We start from the raw sequence: 17359 nt of genomic DNA, 5'->3' as shown, positions 1-17359 counted from the left end.
TTATAACACAAGAACTAAGGGTCACCAAATTAAATTAATAGGCAGCAGGTTTAAAATGAACAAAAGGAAGTATTTCTTCACACAACGCACAGTCAAACCTGTGGAACTCCTTGCCAGAGGATGTTGTGAAGGCCAAGACTATAACATGATTCAAAAAAGAACTAGATAAGTTCATGGAGATAGGTCCATCAATGGCTATTAGCCAGGATAGGCAAGGATTGCTGTCTGCCAGAGGTTGGGAATGGCCGATGGGATGGATCACTTGATGATTACCTGTTCTATTCCCGCTGGAATACCTGGCATTGGCCACTTTCAGAAGATAGGGTACTGGGCTAGATGGACCATTGGTCTTACCCAGTATGGCTGCTCTTATGTTCTAACCAGCAATGCCCTATCTCTGTTCCACTCACTGGACCTCTACCACAACTCAGAAGAGTCTACTGTCACACCCATTCAACACACAGACTTAAATAGGGCCACTCTGCACGTCTCCACCTCCAGAGCATACTTGCCAAAGGATAGATATGTCTAACCTTATTTCAACAATACAACAGAACCTGCAAATCACAGCAAGGGCTTCCTTGCAACTCTTGGGCCATAGGGTAGCTTTAACGTTTTTGACACCATTGGTAAAACTACACTATCCATGTCTTCAGGCTTAGCTGAGAAATATCTATACCCACAACAGGCACAGCCTACCAAGTGAGGGTTCATACTTCTGAGAGTCCGCAATTCTATAAATTGGTGAAAGGACCCACAAAAGGTGTGCCTGGGAGTTCTGTTCTTGCATCCTTTTCCCACAAAGATCATCATTACAGACACCGCCTTGATAAGCTGGGGTACACGCTTTAAAAACTTCACACCTCAGGGCAAATGGACCCCGTTGGAGGTGATCCACCATATTAGTTGCTCAGAATGGTTTGTTACCCTTGCCAGCATTTTCTACCTCACATCAAGGGCCAACTGATCAGAATAATACTGGGCAACAGAGCAGCAATGTATTATATCAATTGATAAGGAAGAGCAAGATCCCAGTCCTTATGCACCAAATCCATAAAACTATGGAACTGGTGCATATTATATATATATATATATATATATATATATTATATCTCCATGGTTTATCTACCAGGACTATGTAAGAACAGCCATACTGGGTCAGACCAATGGTCCCTCTAGCCCGGTACCCTGTCTTCTGATAGTGACCAATGCCAGGTGCTTCAGAGAGAATAAACAGAACAGGTAGTCATCAAGTGATCCATCCAGTTGCCCATTCTCAGCTTCTGGCAAACAGAGGTTAGGGACACTTCAGATCATGGTTTTGCATCCCTGCCCTACGGAACACAGTGGCAGACTCCTTCAGCTGGCATTTCCACATCAATCATGAGCGGGAGCTGAATGAGGTATTCTGAGAGTTATGACTTACCTGAGGTCATCTGGAGATAGATCTCTTTGTAACACCATCCAAAATGGAGTGCAGACATTTCTGCTCAAGGAAAGGGGATGGCATGGCTGCAACTCAGCATGAGATGGCCTAGCCATTCCTTGGCCTCAGATGTTGTTATATTCTTATCTCCCAATGCCTTTACTGCTTCAGGTCCTAGACAAATTGAAACAGGAAAAATTAGTAACTATCCTTATAGCACCATGATGGCCAAGGCAAGCGTAGTTTCAAGAGATGGTTTGCATGTCTCTAACCACTTCTCCACCTTCCCCTGACAGCAGATTTCCTCACCCAGATGTAGGGATCTATCGCCAACCCCAACCTCTTGGCTTCATGTCAAGGCCTGGCTACTAGTTGGCTCTCCGGTATAGAACAAGACTGCTCTTCAGAGGTACAAACAATACTGCCAAATAGTAGGATACCCACAACAATGAAAACCTACTTGTAGAAGTGGAAATGCTTCCAGACTTGGCACAGCCACCAATATGTACCTTCTCTTGAGTTCTGTCTGACACACATTCTCAATTACCTGCTGAATTTAAAAATCACGGCTTATCCCAGTTAAGATTCACCTAGCTGCCATCAGTTTTTCACACACACCAATGAGCGGATTTCTGTCTTCAACCATCCGACCACTATGAGGTTTATCAAAGGCCTGTTCAACCTCTTTCCTCCCGTCAAGGAGCCAATTCCACCATGGGACCTCAACTTAGTTCTCAGAGTGCTAAGGAGGCCCACATTAAATCTATAAGGAACTGTTCCTTCTTTTGACTCTTACGACCTCATAGTCCTCACCTTATCCAGGAGGGTAGGGGAGCATGAAACCTTAATGGCTGACTCAGACAGATTACTGACCTGGGGTTTTCCAGCAATAGATCTCTTCAACACCACTGTTAGCTAGAGATGCACGAACTTCTGCTCGAGGGGAGGTCTGGGCCATCATTCCCTGAGAGTTGCCTTATTCCTCTTATGGTCAAAGAACATTTTATATGCCTTTCCTCTCGTGCTATTAATTCTCAGGATCCTGAACAAAAATCAGACAAGACAGAGCCACGGTCATCTTGATTGCACCCAACTGGCCGATTCCCTTACATTTCCCCCCTCTTCTTGGCCAGCCTACCATTGACCACCACTCCCACAGCCTTCTCTCACATTACTTGGGGAGTGTTCTTAACCCGAACTTCAGAACTTTATGACTCAAAGCCTGGTAGTTGGAAGGCTGTCAGAGATACAGCTCTCTTGTTCCAGGAAGGTGCAGGAGGTCCTGCTTAACAGTTGATAGAAGTCCACAGAAAAACTTACTATCAGAAATGGAAAATATTTTAGCACTGCTGTACTCACTGGCACCTATTTCCTCACTGGCACCTGATTCTCCCATTTTGAAAGTTTTAGAATACCTTTTCACCCTGAATAAAGGAGTTCTTTCATTGAGCTCTATTGAAGTCCATCTGGGAGCCACCTCAGCTGTGGAAGGTTTCTTGGTGTTTGCTCACCTAGCAACTTCTAGATTTATCAAAGAGTTATCAAACCTTTTCCAGCACATTAGGGAGCCCACCCCAACCTGGGACTTGAACCTAGGTCTCAGTTCTTTAATGAAACCTCCCTTTGAACCAGTGGTTATGTATATGCATTTACAACTTTTCATGAAAACTGCCTTTTTTTAGCAGCCATTACTTCTGTCCTAAGAGTTGGTAAGCTAGGAGCTCTGATGGCTGGTCCCCTCCATACACAGTTTTCTTCAAAAATCAGGCATGCCTTTGACACATCTGCGTCCTGACCTAAAAAAATCAGACTTTCATATAAATCAGAATATTCATTTTCCTGTATTTCATCTTACACCCCATCAGACAAGGGAAGATGCTTCCTTTCAGACCTTGGACTTTAGGAGGGCATTGGCATACTATTTATACAGACTAAATCCTTCTAATCGTCTCAGAGTATTTGTATATCTTGAGGACATAGCTAAAGGAGCACCAGTGTAACCCAGAGACATTATAAATGGATTTCCACCTGTATCCTCTCCTTCTATGAAGCTGCTAACGCATTATAGCCCATTCTATCAGGTCTGACTCCACATCCATTGCCCCGCTAAAAGATGTCCTTGTAGTGGAAATAGGCAGAGTTGTTACATGAGCTTTTATCTACACCTTCTCCAGATACTACGCCCTAGTTAATGCTTCTTAGGCAGATGCTGTCTTTGGTTCTGCAGTTCTGCAAAGAGTTCTAGATCGGGTTCTGAAGCTCCGACCTCCTTCAGAGGGTACTGCTAGGGAGTTCTCAAGTGAAGCACCCATAGGGGCACCACTCAAAGAAAGAGAGGTTACTTATCCTGTGCAGTAACAGGAGTTCTTCAAGATATATGTTCCTGTGGGTGCTCCACTACCCACTCTCCTTGCCCTCTACTTTGGAGGGTCGTCTCTGTGGAACTTCGTGATAAAGAAGGAATTAAGGACAGTTCATCCATTACAACACTATATTTCCTCAGTACAGAGCATGTGTAGACTGAGTGAACACTGCTGCTGAAAATCTTCAATCGAAGGAGTATGGGGTGTATGCACACCTCAAGAGGAGCACCCATACGAGGACACATCTCTAAGAACTCCAGATGCTGTACAGGGTAAATTAAGCTCCTTGTCCTGGGAGCTAGGACACTGGAGTGAATCTGGCTCATCAGAAGTTGCAGCTAAAAAGAGCCTAAGGAGTTTCCACCTCCAGCACTTCCCAGTTTTCCCTCTTCCTTCATCACAAGTGACAGGTAGTTCAGCCCAACTCTCTAGATTACTCAGTGACAAAGACTCATCTGACAGCTCGCCAACAGCTGCCAAACCACCTCGCATGTACCCACAATCCCTTACAAGCAGCCAAGCACCTCTGAGTAACAAGGTACTTACCCTGCCTCGTGCCCGCATCCTTCCAGCAACTTAACTACACACAGAAACCAATTTAGTTAAACTGGTGCAAATCCCTGTGTAAATGCTCATATCTGGTGCAAGCTAAATCAATATGTCAGGCTTAAATCAACATAAAACCATCCACACACTATTGTACCAGTTTAACCAAACTGATTTAAAAGCACAGCTTTACTTAAATGGGTGCAAGTGTGTGTGTAGTCCAAGCTTTACTGTTGCTCTGTCTTCATTTCCCTAACATAGTTTGTTATACTTACTTGTGGCATCTCATTATTATATAAGCTGTTTGGGGCAGGGACTACATCTTCTTGTGTCTTTTGTACAGCCTTTAGCATAATGGGGCATCAGTCATGGTTGGAGTGTTTGGGCCCTACCGCAACAAAAGTATTTCTCAGCCTTAAAAATCTAACCATTGAATGTTTACTGCAGTCCTTTGTAACCATTACAAAACCCATAGCCAGACCTGAAAATTGCAGGTGGATGGAACTAAAGAGAACTAGCTTTACTTTTTAAAGAGACCTTAAGATCTCATTTAAATGTAGTTCTGGGAGAAATGGAAGGTTTGGTAGATAGTGACTGTCTTCATCAGATAATAGGTGAGAGGGGTCATGTAAATATCTGGATAGATTTTCCAGAATGGGTGTTTTTGAGGATTGACTATTATAACCTATATTAACTTGTCTCCTTACTAGTAAATGTCCTACAGTCCTGATCCTCAAAATGCCACAGATCTGGAGGCTGACTATGTCCCAGTCATCTCACACCTCTGCTGAGAGGTTTAGAGTGGATTTAACTCTTTGTAGACTGATTTTTCCATAAGAAATTTGTACTGTCTCCTATGATCGAGGCCAAGAGTGTAGGGATTCAAGAGTACTGAACACTTTATAAGGAAATCAAGAACATCCAGAGTCCTCATCATTAATACACATTTTGGAAGGAATACTAACCTCAAGCTTTGAGTCTTATGCCAATTATTAGAGATCAGAATGAGCCCTAATGTAGGGGAAGGCATAGAGGAGGGGGCAACTTTTTCCAAATCTGCTTACTGCAAGTTCTTACACCTTCCTCTGAAGCATTCAATACTGGCTACTGTCAGAGGCAGGATACTGAACTCGACGGACCTTGGATCTGATCCAGTATGGTAATTCCTATGCATTCCTCAATATACAAATCAACACACATCAACAAATATAATAAACATGATACTACCTGAACCTGCCACTACAAAAGGCCAACTGCTACATCTCCTTGGCCTCTCATCTCTTCTCCCTCTTTCCTGGTTTGGTGTTTGAATCAGTTCTTGCTGATAATTTGGAATCACCTTTTTGTTTTTAAATGGCACTTAACAAAATTTGACACATGGACCAATAAAGGAAGGCATCAGAATTATGACAGGACACAAGGGCAGTAGAATTACCAAGAAGCATGTATGTCATAACACTGATTAATATATAAACAAAATAGTTTATAGCCATCAATTTTTTAATTTCAAAACTATTTTAAAAAAGCAAAATGGGAAATGGGTAATATTTTGAATACTAGGGCTTTAGACTGTTAATTTCATTGTGGCTGTTTAACAGCATGATGCTGTTGAAAGGTTTAGAAATGCCAGCTTCAATTAAAAATATTTTCAAGGATAGTTCAGTTTTAGGCCATGATTCTCAGTACATGACACTTCAGGAACCTGCACTGAACAGTATGGTGACACCTTTTTTCTTTTCTGTTCAGACACAAATAGATAACACATACTGATTTGGATTCCCTAGGTCTTAATGTGTTTAGAGAATATAAATCAAAATCAAGAGATGTACACTCATTTTTCTTAGTTCTTTTCTCTGTGGCTTTCAAATGAGAATTGTGGATGGCTTTCGCCACTTTTAGCCTTTATACCTTTATTAAGTGTCAGTTTGTTAATAAAACACTTGGGTAATTTTTCACAAATAGCAATCCATTTCCAGATGTAAAAAAGCTTTTCTAAAAAAACATTTCTCCTCTCAAACTTATGTCATGCTCTTAAAATGTCACTCCCTGGTTGCTAACAGAACTGAACAACAATTGAGAGGTTGGGGGTTAGCAAGTAGATTTTTTAAAAATATAGACCTACTTCCTTTAGTAAGCCCACAAATGTCAAATGTCTAGTTTTGTAGTCTTAAACAATTGCTATAGAATTATAACATAGGCCTGAAATATCACAGTTAAGAAGAGTGTATTTTATTTGTCTGATGGTGATACAGTAGCCCTTATTACACTAATCCACTAAAGTTCTTACTAATTTAGATCAAAGGGGATATGAAAGGTCACTGAAACCAAGCTATGCTACTTTTTAGCACCAGTGTATACAGAAAACAAAGTGTTGTCTAGAATGCTGTGTGTTCAGTAGTGAAATTCTTTGATCCTTATCTATAAACCCTGCTTGCATAAGTCATTTAATTGAGGTATGGTCTTTTATTGCTGCAATTAAATCTGTTCAAATGCATTGCATTGTCTCCAGTTTAAGTAAATGTCCTGACCATTGTTTAAGAAGCTAGGTAAGTCATTTGTAAAATGGTGCGGTTCATTTTAGTTTCCTCCTCCACCTCCACATGATTTCTCCCAACAATTTTAATTTAAATCTCACCAAACAGTATAATGGTCCTGGAGTTTGTTTAGTCGTTTGACTTTCTTTATCACATGGCAATGGCAAACATTCTGTTGCTAACTTGAAGCGGCTCCAAGCAGCAAGACTAGCAGGATATTAAACCAGTAAAATCTTATCAACTGATTCATTGATACGCTGTAAACTCCAGCCTTTTCATTTTACTTTTGAGGGTTGCCATAAGTCAACACATTAGTAAACAATTTGCTGACATTAAGATGGATCACTTAAAAAGTCTTCTCCGTGGACAAAGTTCACCAAGGTGCTTTTGTTTGCATCATTTCATTTAATCGTAGAGTTGGTGTTGCCTTGCAAATGACTGATGTCACTTCGCATACTGATATAAAGTATTTAGAACTTCTTGTTTATGTCACACCATTCAAGCTGAAATATTTCCCTAATGAACCTATAATGAAATCACAAAAAGACACAGATTAATTACTCAAATATCCTTTCAGACATAGGTTGTTTTGGTGTACTGAGAAGCCAGTAGGCTGAGTAGAGCATTTACCTATTAATCAGTTTCAAATTTTTGAAAAACAAAATAATCTAATAATTTGTGCATTGACACAGATCAGGTTTTAGCATCAGTATCTGCTAACATAATACCTAGTATATTAATCCTACCAATTCTATATTCTATAATGGGTGCTTATCCCTTCCCATATAGACTTTAAATATTTATAGGCCTTTTAGCATAAACCCCCATTTTTTAAAAGTTGGCTACATTTCTGTCTCCCAGTCCCTGATTCTACTTCCTGAGTGATGGATGGGGCTGGGGTCATTCTGCAGAAAATCCATTAGCAAGCTCAGACCAGGTAGCATCCCAACAGGGGAACTTGCTGGATCAGTTATAAGCAAAATACATTTTCCCCTAAGCTTTTATGGCTTTGGCTCAGTGAAGCCTGATGAGAGGACTCAACATCCTTTGGCTGAGTGGGGCAGGGAGAATACAAAGTGTGATTTGAGGAACAAATGGGGGACTCTCACTGCTGAGTCTTACCGAGGGAAAGCGGAACAAACAGCACTGCCAACAGAGAAAAGTGGGCCATTGTCAGACAAGGTCATATGCTGCTTCCCACTTCAAGAGTTACATGGGCTGTCTAGCACTATGCTGGGATTTCTAGAAGAAGCTGGCTCCTTCCCCTGCCCTCAGCTCACAGCAGCAATGTGTGCTCTCTTTACTTTCTGCTCTTCCCAGCAGCAGCATGCCTTTCTCACATGCTCCATTCATGTGTGCTGTGTAGGGAAAGATGCAAAGAGTAGAAACTGACACTGAGGATACACACTATAGGGTGCCAGATTCTGTGTCACTTTGCTCATATGCCTATCACAGGAACAGAGGATGGAGGAAAGGTGGTTTAAAACTAGTGATGCTCAATTAGATCTATCCATGAGCCGATCTGAGAATTTTATGTGAAGAGGCAGCCATTTGCACAGAAGGCTGACAAAATTAAAAAAAAGCTTCAGCTGCCAATAAATAAAGTTTTAGTGTTTCTGTCTTTTAACAAAGTTTATAAATCAACATTACCTGTGTTTGTCGCAATCTCTAATGGGAGAAGTGACATCAAAGCTCTGGCAAGCTTTGTGAAGAGTGGGTTGTAGGAGGTCAGGATAAGGCGCATGCACTGGTGAAGATGCTCATCTGCCAGGCAATTAGAGTGTTGTTTTTTTATAATGTTCATGGTAGAAAACCCAGATTAACAGAGGTACATTGATTCAAACATCGTTAAAAGATAGATGGTTAGATTCTGGCTATTCTGAAACTGGTTAGCATATTGAGTCCAGAAATCACCAAGTCCCACTTATCTGAATTTTGCCTTCAAGACATTTGAGCTCTGGAGCCTTACAATTTCTAATTGAAAGGCACCTTCATCAGTTGAATCAAAAATGTTCCTTGTGTCAGAAGGGCAAGGTCCATCAGCAGAGACAACAATCTGATTCCAAACAAATAAAAACAAATCCTTTGAAATTTTTAAATTCTCAAATTGCATTTTAAAATTTTCAATCAGATTGTTTAGAAATTCTTGCATTGTTTTCATCAAAGTTTCACCTGTAGCAACAACATGCAACATCTTTCCTGTTAAGTCTGTCTGACAGATTTCAAGATTCCTCTGAAAGGCACGCACTTTTTCAAAGAGATGCCCGACACTGCTTACACAGCCTTGGAGCGGCAAGTTAAGGGAATTCAAGTGACCAATACTATCACACAGAAAAGCTACCTGTGACTTAGGGGGAACATCATTCATAAATTCCAGGAATTTGCAAGCCTTGTTGGTCTCATGGTTTGAAATTCTGTTATTTCTTTTTGAAGCACACAAAACTTCTCTAACATACATCTCCTACTTAATCAGTGAACATCGTTGTGCTGCCACAGGTCACTGTTTTCGGCTGAAGTAACTTGTAAAAGAGTTTTAAAAAGATGATGCTGGAAGCTGAGCATATGTAATTCACTAATCTCATTATAATATCCTTCTTTTTTTCAAGTCACTGCATAGAACAATCTGATGAATGATTACTGCCAAATGTGAAGCAAAGCCCCTATCTTTTCTGGTTATGGAGGGACCTCCGTCAGTAACAAGCGTTTATTTTCTTCAGATTTAAACCTTTTTTTTTTCCCCCCCCCCCCAAAAAAAAGCCTTTTACCTTTTCAAAAATCTCTCCTGTAATGTAGGTTTCTAATGGTATTAAACAAAAAATTTCTTCCTTGAAAATGTCACCATTATAAAATCTAACAAACAGCAATAGGTGGGCAGTGTCACTTAAATTGCTTGATTCTCCACTGCAAGAGACATGTATTTGCCATGTTTTAAATTGGAAAGCAGTGCTGACAAACAATCCTCATAAATTACCTCCAATCTTCACACTACTGTGGAACCAGACTGTGGAACTTGCTTCACATGGCTCATAATATCATCTTTGTTTTTATCTCCAGCAAAAAGCTCCTCCACCATTTCCAGTGTGCACTCCTTCACAAACTTGGCATCCAGGAAAGGCTTTTTCTTTTAAGCTAGTACCAACATTATCTGTAGAGAAGCAGCTATTGCTTTTTCCTGTACACTCACTAATGTTGTGAAAATGACATTTGAAGTGTGATATGAAGACTTCAGATTTTCAATTTGGTCACATCTTGCAACACTGCCAGGTGGATAGGCTGTGTTGAAGTTACTGTGCTTTGATTCAAAGTGGCACCTCATGTTGACGACCTTACAGACATATAGTGGTTTGGCACATTAAACACAAAGGTTTTGCATTTAAATGAGGTGGCATAATAAAAAAATCTGCTATCCAGTTTCAGTTAAAAGATCAGTTTTCACTGTTGACTTTGCGATGTTTATGCCGACTCAGATTCATTTTTTGCTCCATTTCCATCACTAATGAAAAAATGGGTGCCATCCTAGCTCAACCGTAGCTGATGCTATCGCAAGAATTTAAGATCCATTAAGCTGTGCTAGATTTGTGCTGGGGCTAATCCCCAGCACCTCTAGGCTTGGCAGTTCATAGCCCTGGTACATTTGGGCTCTCCGGCCACTTAGCTCTGAAGGCAATGCCACCACCAGCAGCATTGCAGAAGTAAGGGCGGCAATACTAAAGCTCTCTAAAACACTCAAGGCAGTATATGCACTCATAACCGGATTGAAATAAAATTTCATTAGTCCAATACATATTGTGCATCTCATCCAAAAGAGTCACATTTTTGTCATCTAGAAATATATGGAAACCATATAAAATGCAAATATTGAAAGGGAGAAGGGTTTGGGTTTTTAAAAAACCATTTAAGGTCAATGCACATATATGATCTTTTCTTAATGAAAAGAAGTACAGGAAAAGCCTCACTTATACGCACTATGCTAGACAATCTGTCTCACACATACACTCACTCACTCTTCTGTCCCCCCTCCAACCTCTCAGCAAGTTTTACAAGCAGATGCTGTAAAGGAACCTCACAGTACAATTTAAAAAAAAATTACACTATCATTCATATACTAGGGTTCTCTTATATCATAATTAAACCTAAACTGCAACTGACAAATTAAATTAACAAATACATTTTATAGTTGTATCACCCTTATTTTTTGCTATAATGCAAAATGTAGTCAGTCATACTAGGTTCTCCCAGTCAGTGTGAATTAACAGGTTTCCACTTTTCTTGCTTAAAAGGAAAAACAAACTAAAAAATATAATCAAGTCCAACTTCTGCTCAAGAAGCAACATTTACATTTCTCTGCTCTTCTTATAATGCATCCACCATCTTCCTTTTCTGGGTGGGTCTAAACTTTTTCTTTGTTTCAAACCATTTACTTTAGTTAGAAACAATAGGTTATGGAGAGATCAGAGTTAAGGGTTTCATTAAAAAGCCGACTTTCCTACCCACACGCCTGGGTAACTAATTTTGGAAGTTTAATTGACATGAAGTACACTAATGACTGTCAAAAATCATGTTTTGAAATGTTAGTTAAGCCTGGGATTTTATAAGTCATTCAGTTGGAGTTGGGGGCCTAACTCCCTCAGTGTCCATTGAAAATCTGATAGTGAAGGTCTAATACTTACATCCTATCTGATGAATACAATCCAATTTCAAGTCAGTATATATCCCAGCCTCATTTAGCTCTGGAAGCTGGCCCTTTTTACCCACACTGAACACCAACTGCACGTTACAATGAACTAAGCAGTCTTATATTTCCTAATATTTAAATATTTAATTGTGAAGTCATCCTGTGTACAGTTTAACTGTGCCTCCACAATGCTGCAACAAAGGCAAAAAACCTTTGCCAATTTGGACCCATTGGAAAAATGTCTTCCTGAACCCAAAGGAGGCCATCAGTCAGACCCACAGCATCCTGAAAACATATCTCCTACACTGCAACTAAGGGGAGGAAGGGCAATGCAGGTAAAGGCAAGAGGCCTCTGAAAACCCCTAGAAGAATTTAAGTAGATGTGGGAGGAGGAAACGGTTGAACCAAGGCAATGGGGGGCAGAGAACCCCTACGCCTGTCTTGCCAAGCATGCACTCTTGCCCCTCACCCCTTCGGGCACGGTCTCTCATCTGTGCCAATATGAACAACAATCCCTCCTGCTTCTCTTGGGGGTAGCATTGTGCACTAAAAATAATGTAGCACCTACTGGTTGATGCACATACTTTGGTCAGATGTCTTCAATAGCGTTAACAGAACACAGCACATGCTTTTTTTTTTTTTTTTTTTTTTAAAATGGTCACCTTTTAAAATGAAGAAACATGAAATGTGTTCTTGAGGGGCTAAGACCTGTACTTTCAACCTAACCTTGTTTTCATGTATAAGTTAAAGCCTTTAAATATGAAAGTAGAGACCTTTGAACAGTTAATACAAAAAAGGCAGATGTTTGTACATTTTAAATAATGCCTGATGTTTGGACAAAATAGTAGCAAGGCTTTTTTGCTGAGGACAAAGGATTGTTTTGATAAATAAAGTTTATTTTTAAAAGTTCTTAAGAATATGTTTCCTTCACTTTTAGCCACTTACGAATAATTCTGAAAATTCTCTGATAGCAGTTAAACAGAATTCTATTCTAACTCAAGGCTATTTTTTTCTTATTCTTCAGTTTCAGGAGATCAGCAATCGGTTATTGAGTTCTTACAACACCAATATAGATGAGTTTTTTTCTGAAATTGATTTTTCTTTAGCTGCAAGTCGAAATGTGCTTCAACAGTTGGAGGAAAAATTTGCCCCCTTAATAAGCGAAACTGAATGGGAGAAAATACAGATACAGGTTGGTTTCATGGCCAGTGGGATAATGATCTCAATTGGTTTTGCAACAATAATCAGTGTAAAAGCAGAAAAGTTTTTTCCAACACATCCTCTATCCAAAAAATTACTTTGTATCATTTGTTAATCTACATGCTAAAACAATGTCTGAAAACTTTTTTTAAACAGTACATTGAAGTTAAACATTTTGCTACAGTAATTATTCTTTGGTTTATGATTAAAAATGATTCCTCCTGTGTTCAATAAGAAGGAAAGCAGTATAAAAGATATTTCAGAATTATTCTGATGCGAAGAGCTAGAAAACACGTTTCAATTTAAATATTGAAAAATATACCATCAATTGTAACAAAATGCACTTTGAACCTTCAAATTGAATAGGATATTGCTGCTATGCATGCCTTCCAGTGTTTGTCATCCGTCTACAGAAACTAATATATTTTCTTATTTTCTTCTCAGGCATTTCGGCAAGAGATATTTGACTGCCCTATTTGTATTATGCCACTCTGTCACATCACTCATCCTCCATGTGTCTTTTCTGAGAACAGCAACAATCTGTATTCACGCCAGACTGTTCTGCTCTCTTGTTCACATATGTTTCACCAGACTTGTCTTCAAGCATTTGAAGAGTTTTCCTTGGGAGAAACACTTGTTTGTCCTTTATGTCGTTCTTGTTATCAAAAGAAAATTCTTGACTGTTGATATAAATGTAAACTCTACAAAATGAGCAGCATAATAGAATTTTTAATTGGTTTAATGATCGACAAACTCACAAGAGATTTGATCCTTATCAGACCAGTGTGAGGGTAAATCTCCACCGTCACTTAAGTCAATCTGACTTAGTAACTCATGGGCTGTGAAAAAGACACTTCCCTGAGCAACACAAGTTATAGCAACCTAAGCGCTGTCCACACCAGTGCTATGTCAGCGGGAGACTCTCCTGTTAACATAGCTTCCACCTCTTGCAGAGGTGGGGTAATTATGCCAACAGGAGAGTGCTCTCCAGTCAGCATACAGTATCTTCACCAGATACATCAGTGCAGCTACACCAATGTAGTGCTTCTAGTGTATACCTGCCATAGAAAAAACACTTCTCTATGGATGTTGATGCTCATATTATGGAAATGAAAGTTAAATAGGCATCTTGCTGCAATTATTCTGATTTGTTGCTTCTCCTTGTTCCTCACATTCTTACCTTCTACTCCCTTTGCTTTTCTTTATGTTCTGTTTCCTCTCAGTCTTTCAATTCTCTTCTCCTTTCTTTAACTTCCTCCCTCTTGGAGAGTCATTACCCTCTTCTCCTCCTCTGCATCTCAGGATCCCTTTTTCTTTTCTGTTTCCCTGAGAACACTTCCCTTTGACTCCTCTCTTCATTCAGTGGATTCCTCTGCATACTCCCCACTGGAGTTACTCATGTTGAACAACAGGAAAAGACAGATTCCGTCAATAGCAGTCCCCAGGCAGTTGGAAATGCCACTGATGAATGTGGAAGGAGATGCATTCCTTCTTCAGTTCCTTTTACTAGCTGAATGCAGCTGGGCTGGCTCCTCCCCTTTAATGGCTGGAAGCCACATTACAAGCTCTACTATAAGCAAATGGAAAGTAGCACAAAGTAGCTCTCCTGCAAATGGTGGCTGGAGTGGTCCCCATAAAGGAACAAATTGGTTCAGGAATTTGTCATGACAGTGGAACAACCAATATGATCTACCTCTAGAAAAGACCAAAATGCATTTAAGGCCTTTCAGTTGTGGACTATTATTCTTGCACTTTGAGTTAAGGCCTAAAATCCCATGATCAATGTCATGTATTAAGGATGGATTGAAAGCTGAACTTTTGTTAAAATGTTTCAGATGCTTTAGGAAACTAGATGACTCACAATGCAGAAAATGCTTTAAGACTTCTGTGTTTAAATTAACATTGTTTTGTGTCAGAGACTTCTGAAAACTACTATAGATCACCTTTATAGTTGTCATTAATTATAAAATTAGGAACCAGGCATATAAGACATATGATTTTGATTTTTGGTGGTTTTGTTACGTTTGTCTTCTGTTTTCTTTAGTTCTGTTCTACGTGTTGGTCTAAAGGATGTAACGCCTTCTGAACCTATGGGGATCTCTGCTCCCCTATAATACACTGAACTTCAACAAATGGCTTGTGTTAGAGACTATCAAGTACTTTACAAACACTAAGCCACCCTCCCATAGCATTATGGCATATATATATTATAGAGGGGTAAGTGGTGAGGCATGCACAGACAATACAGAAACATCTTACAAAGACAAAGTCCATTGTTTATTTTTAATACAAATGTTGACAAAAAAGCACATTGTAAATCAGTTTGACTTTATTGAAAACAGAGCTTAAAAAATCTTGCTAAAAATACACAAATTGTGGTATTTCAAACCAAGGAAAAGATACCAAATCTACCCTTTTTCAGTACTGCTCTGTGAAATTCAAACCATCTAAAAAGGCAGTTTTCATATAGTTTTGTAACACTGCTAAGTAACCACAATTGAAAATTTTATAAAGCACACATTTCCAGATGACCTCAACGATTTGGTGGAGAGGTTGCATCTTCTACAGATTGGTAACAATTACATTAGTGCTAAAACATTTTTCAGCCATATTTTGCTTCCAAGATATGAGTGCCCACATGCAAAGTTTTCAGTTAACTAAGGCCTTGATGCTGCAAAAACAAGCACTTTCATAACTTTAACATAAGTAGTTCCATTGAACTCAATGGGACTGCACACATGCTTAAAAGTTAAGAATGCATTTCTGCACAGACAGACCTAAACTGGTAACACTGCAATGAAAAAGCCTGAACCAACATGAGGAAAAATGCCCATTAATTAGCTGAACCTGTAATAGACTTTTTTAAAATCTGCCATTGCATTATCATCAGTGGTAGCATATGTATTATATTTAATGCAGAAAAGGTATTTTTATGACCTTATCATCTAACGTTTCTCAGAGTGTGTCTAGACAACACAGCTATAAGAATGCTGGTGACAGTCTGACCTTGGGTACGCTCCCACTCACGGTAGTGCAATTGTGGGATTTTGCTTTTTTAAAAAGCCTAGCACAGACAAGCCCATTTAGTTCAGTGTGTTTTACCTGAGAAGGAAATGCAGGATTAGGCCCCAAATCATTCTTGCATATAGATAGAGGAAACCTACATATTCTGAATTTGTGGTTTGTGTATATGTATTTCTCTCAGGCTATAATTTTAAATCCACAATCCTAATACACCTTCATTTTCTAAATTTCTACATCAATTGGAACCAGCTAAGACAAAATATCTCAATGTTACCTTTAATTACTGGGAAATAGTTGAACTTTTTGTTCACAATTAACTTTTTTATTGTACTTAAAACCAGAAGATGATGTGCAACTAAAGACTTTTCTAAACTGGGAAAATGCATTGTGTTAGAAAACATATTTCAGTTAGCATGATGTTAAACAATTTTGCTCGTAAGCTTTTAAACATGACCATCTTATCCACACTAGAGGCAGTGTCATGTTTAACATCATGCTATTTGAAATGTGTTAGGTTGCATGCTTTCTAAATTTTCTCCAATATACACAAGGCTCAAACAATACAACCTAACTCCCTTTTTGGCTTCTATTGGGCAATTAAGGGAGCACAACTACAACACGAAGTACAGAATAAAAACCTCATTTCTTGGTACCGTGTTACGTTTGGCTTCATAATCACAACCACAAAGAGCTGCTATATATTGATGCACAAGAAGATTCATTTTTATCTCCACTGAGGTGATGCATATTCATAAAAAAGGGGCATATTAAGCAACCAGTCTTTATTTTAATGGAATTCTGTGATGACAACTGAATGGCTAGACAATACTGGTATTTCCAGATTATAAACACTTACGCTAAGTAACTTCATATGGGACTATTGGGGGAGCAGATGGGTATTAAATAAAATCAAAGCTGATGTCCTGATCCTTCATTCTTTGAAGCAAATGGAAACGATGAGGCAGGCTAGAGTCCTAATCCTGAAGGAAACCTCATAATTACTTTAAAATTACTTTGTGAACAGATTATATTTAATGGAAGAAATATAACAGCAGCAAGTTGAGATGAATATGGTACAAATACCTAGAAACAGCATAATTATGCATTATTAAAGACATTTGATATAGGTACACCCAGATTTTACAAACTTTTCTGTAGACATCTGAACCCTTTACAAAGATTAGTATTTCATAACAAAGTTTCAAATTTGTTCAGATAAAACCTTTAGTAGCACTGTTCCAAATATGTTGGGGCTGAGATAACCCGAGAGTTTACTTACATTACATTTGATAAAAGTATTTCTCTTTTATTACCCGTTAGCCATTTTGCCTAACTGGAATCAACCTGTACTATAGTTGAAACAATCAAAGACATTTTTGTTCTCAAATGTAAAACTTAATATATAATGGAATTATGAATAAAAGTGACTAGTAAAAGTCCCTATAAGAAAAAGTCCATGAATGAACAATGAATTAGGCAAGCAAAGGTTGTACAGAATTTAAGATCCTATTTCACCTTTCCTATTTTTAACTTTAAAAAAAAAAAAAAACTTTGCTACCAAACCGCAGCTATCCTTACAATTTATAGATTA

The 17359-nt window shown here is 38.9% G+C and overlaps 2 protein-coding genes across 4 annotated transcripts in view; one reads left to right on the top strand and one right to left on the bottom strand.

Moving 5' to 3' along the window:
* RNF32 (ring finger protein 32) overlaps positions 1-13577 on the top strand; it is a 39767-nt gene extending 26190 nt beyond the window's left edge. The window contains exons 8-9 of the mRNA XM_067542718.1: positions 12569-12736; positions 13189-13577. Coding sequence (XP_067398819.1) covers positions 12569-12736; positions 13189-13431 — 411 coding nt within the window. The 3' untranslated portion in view covers positions 13432-13577. The remainder of the gene's footprint in view (positions 1-12568; positions 12737-13188) is intronic.
* Positions 6174-17359, bottom strand: part of LMBR1 (limb development membrane protein 1) — a 144951-nt gene continuing 133765 nt past the window's right edge. For 2 of the 3 annotated variants that reach the window (XM_067542714.1, XM_067542717.1), the window contains 2 exons: positions 8520-8633; positions 6174-7394 (listed from right to left, as the gene is read on the bottom strand). In XM_067542714.1, coding sequence (XP_067398815.1) covers positions 7354-7394; positions 8520-8633 — 155 coding nt within the window. In that variant the 3' untranslated portion in view covers positions 6174-7353. The remainder of the gene's footprint in view (positions 7395-8519; positions 8634-17359) is intronic. The other variant, XM_067542716.1, reaches the window with a different exon arrangement.

This window comes from Emydura macquarii, unplaced genomic scaffold (assembly GCF_026122565.2).
Source record: "Emydura macquarii macquarii isolate MOO-44397 ecotype Brisbane River unplaced genomic scaffold, CSIRO-AGI_Emac_v2 contig_719, whole genome shotgun sequence".
Classification (NCBI taxonomy): domain Eukaryota; kingdom Metazoa; phylum Chordata; order Testudines; family Chelidae; genus Emydura; species Emydura macquarii.
The sequence above is the reverse complement of the archived record's forward strand: the minus strand, read 5'-3'. Positions and strand labels throughout refer to the sequence as shown.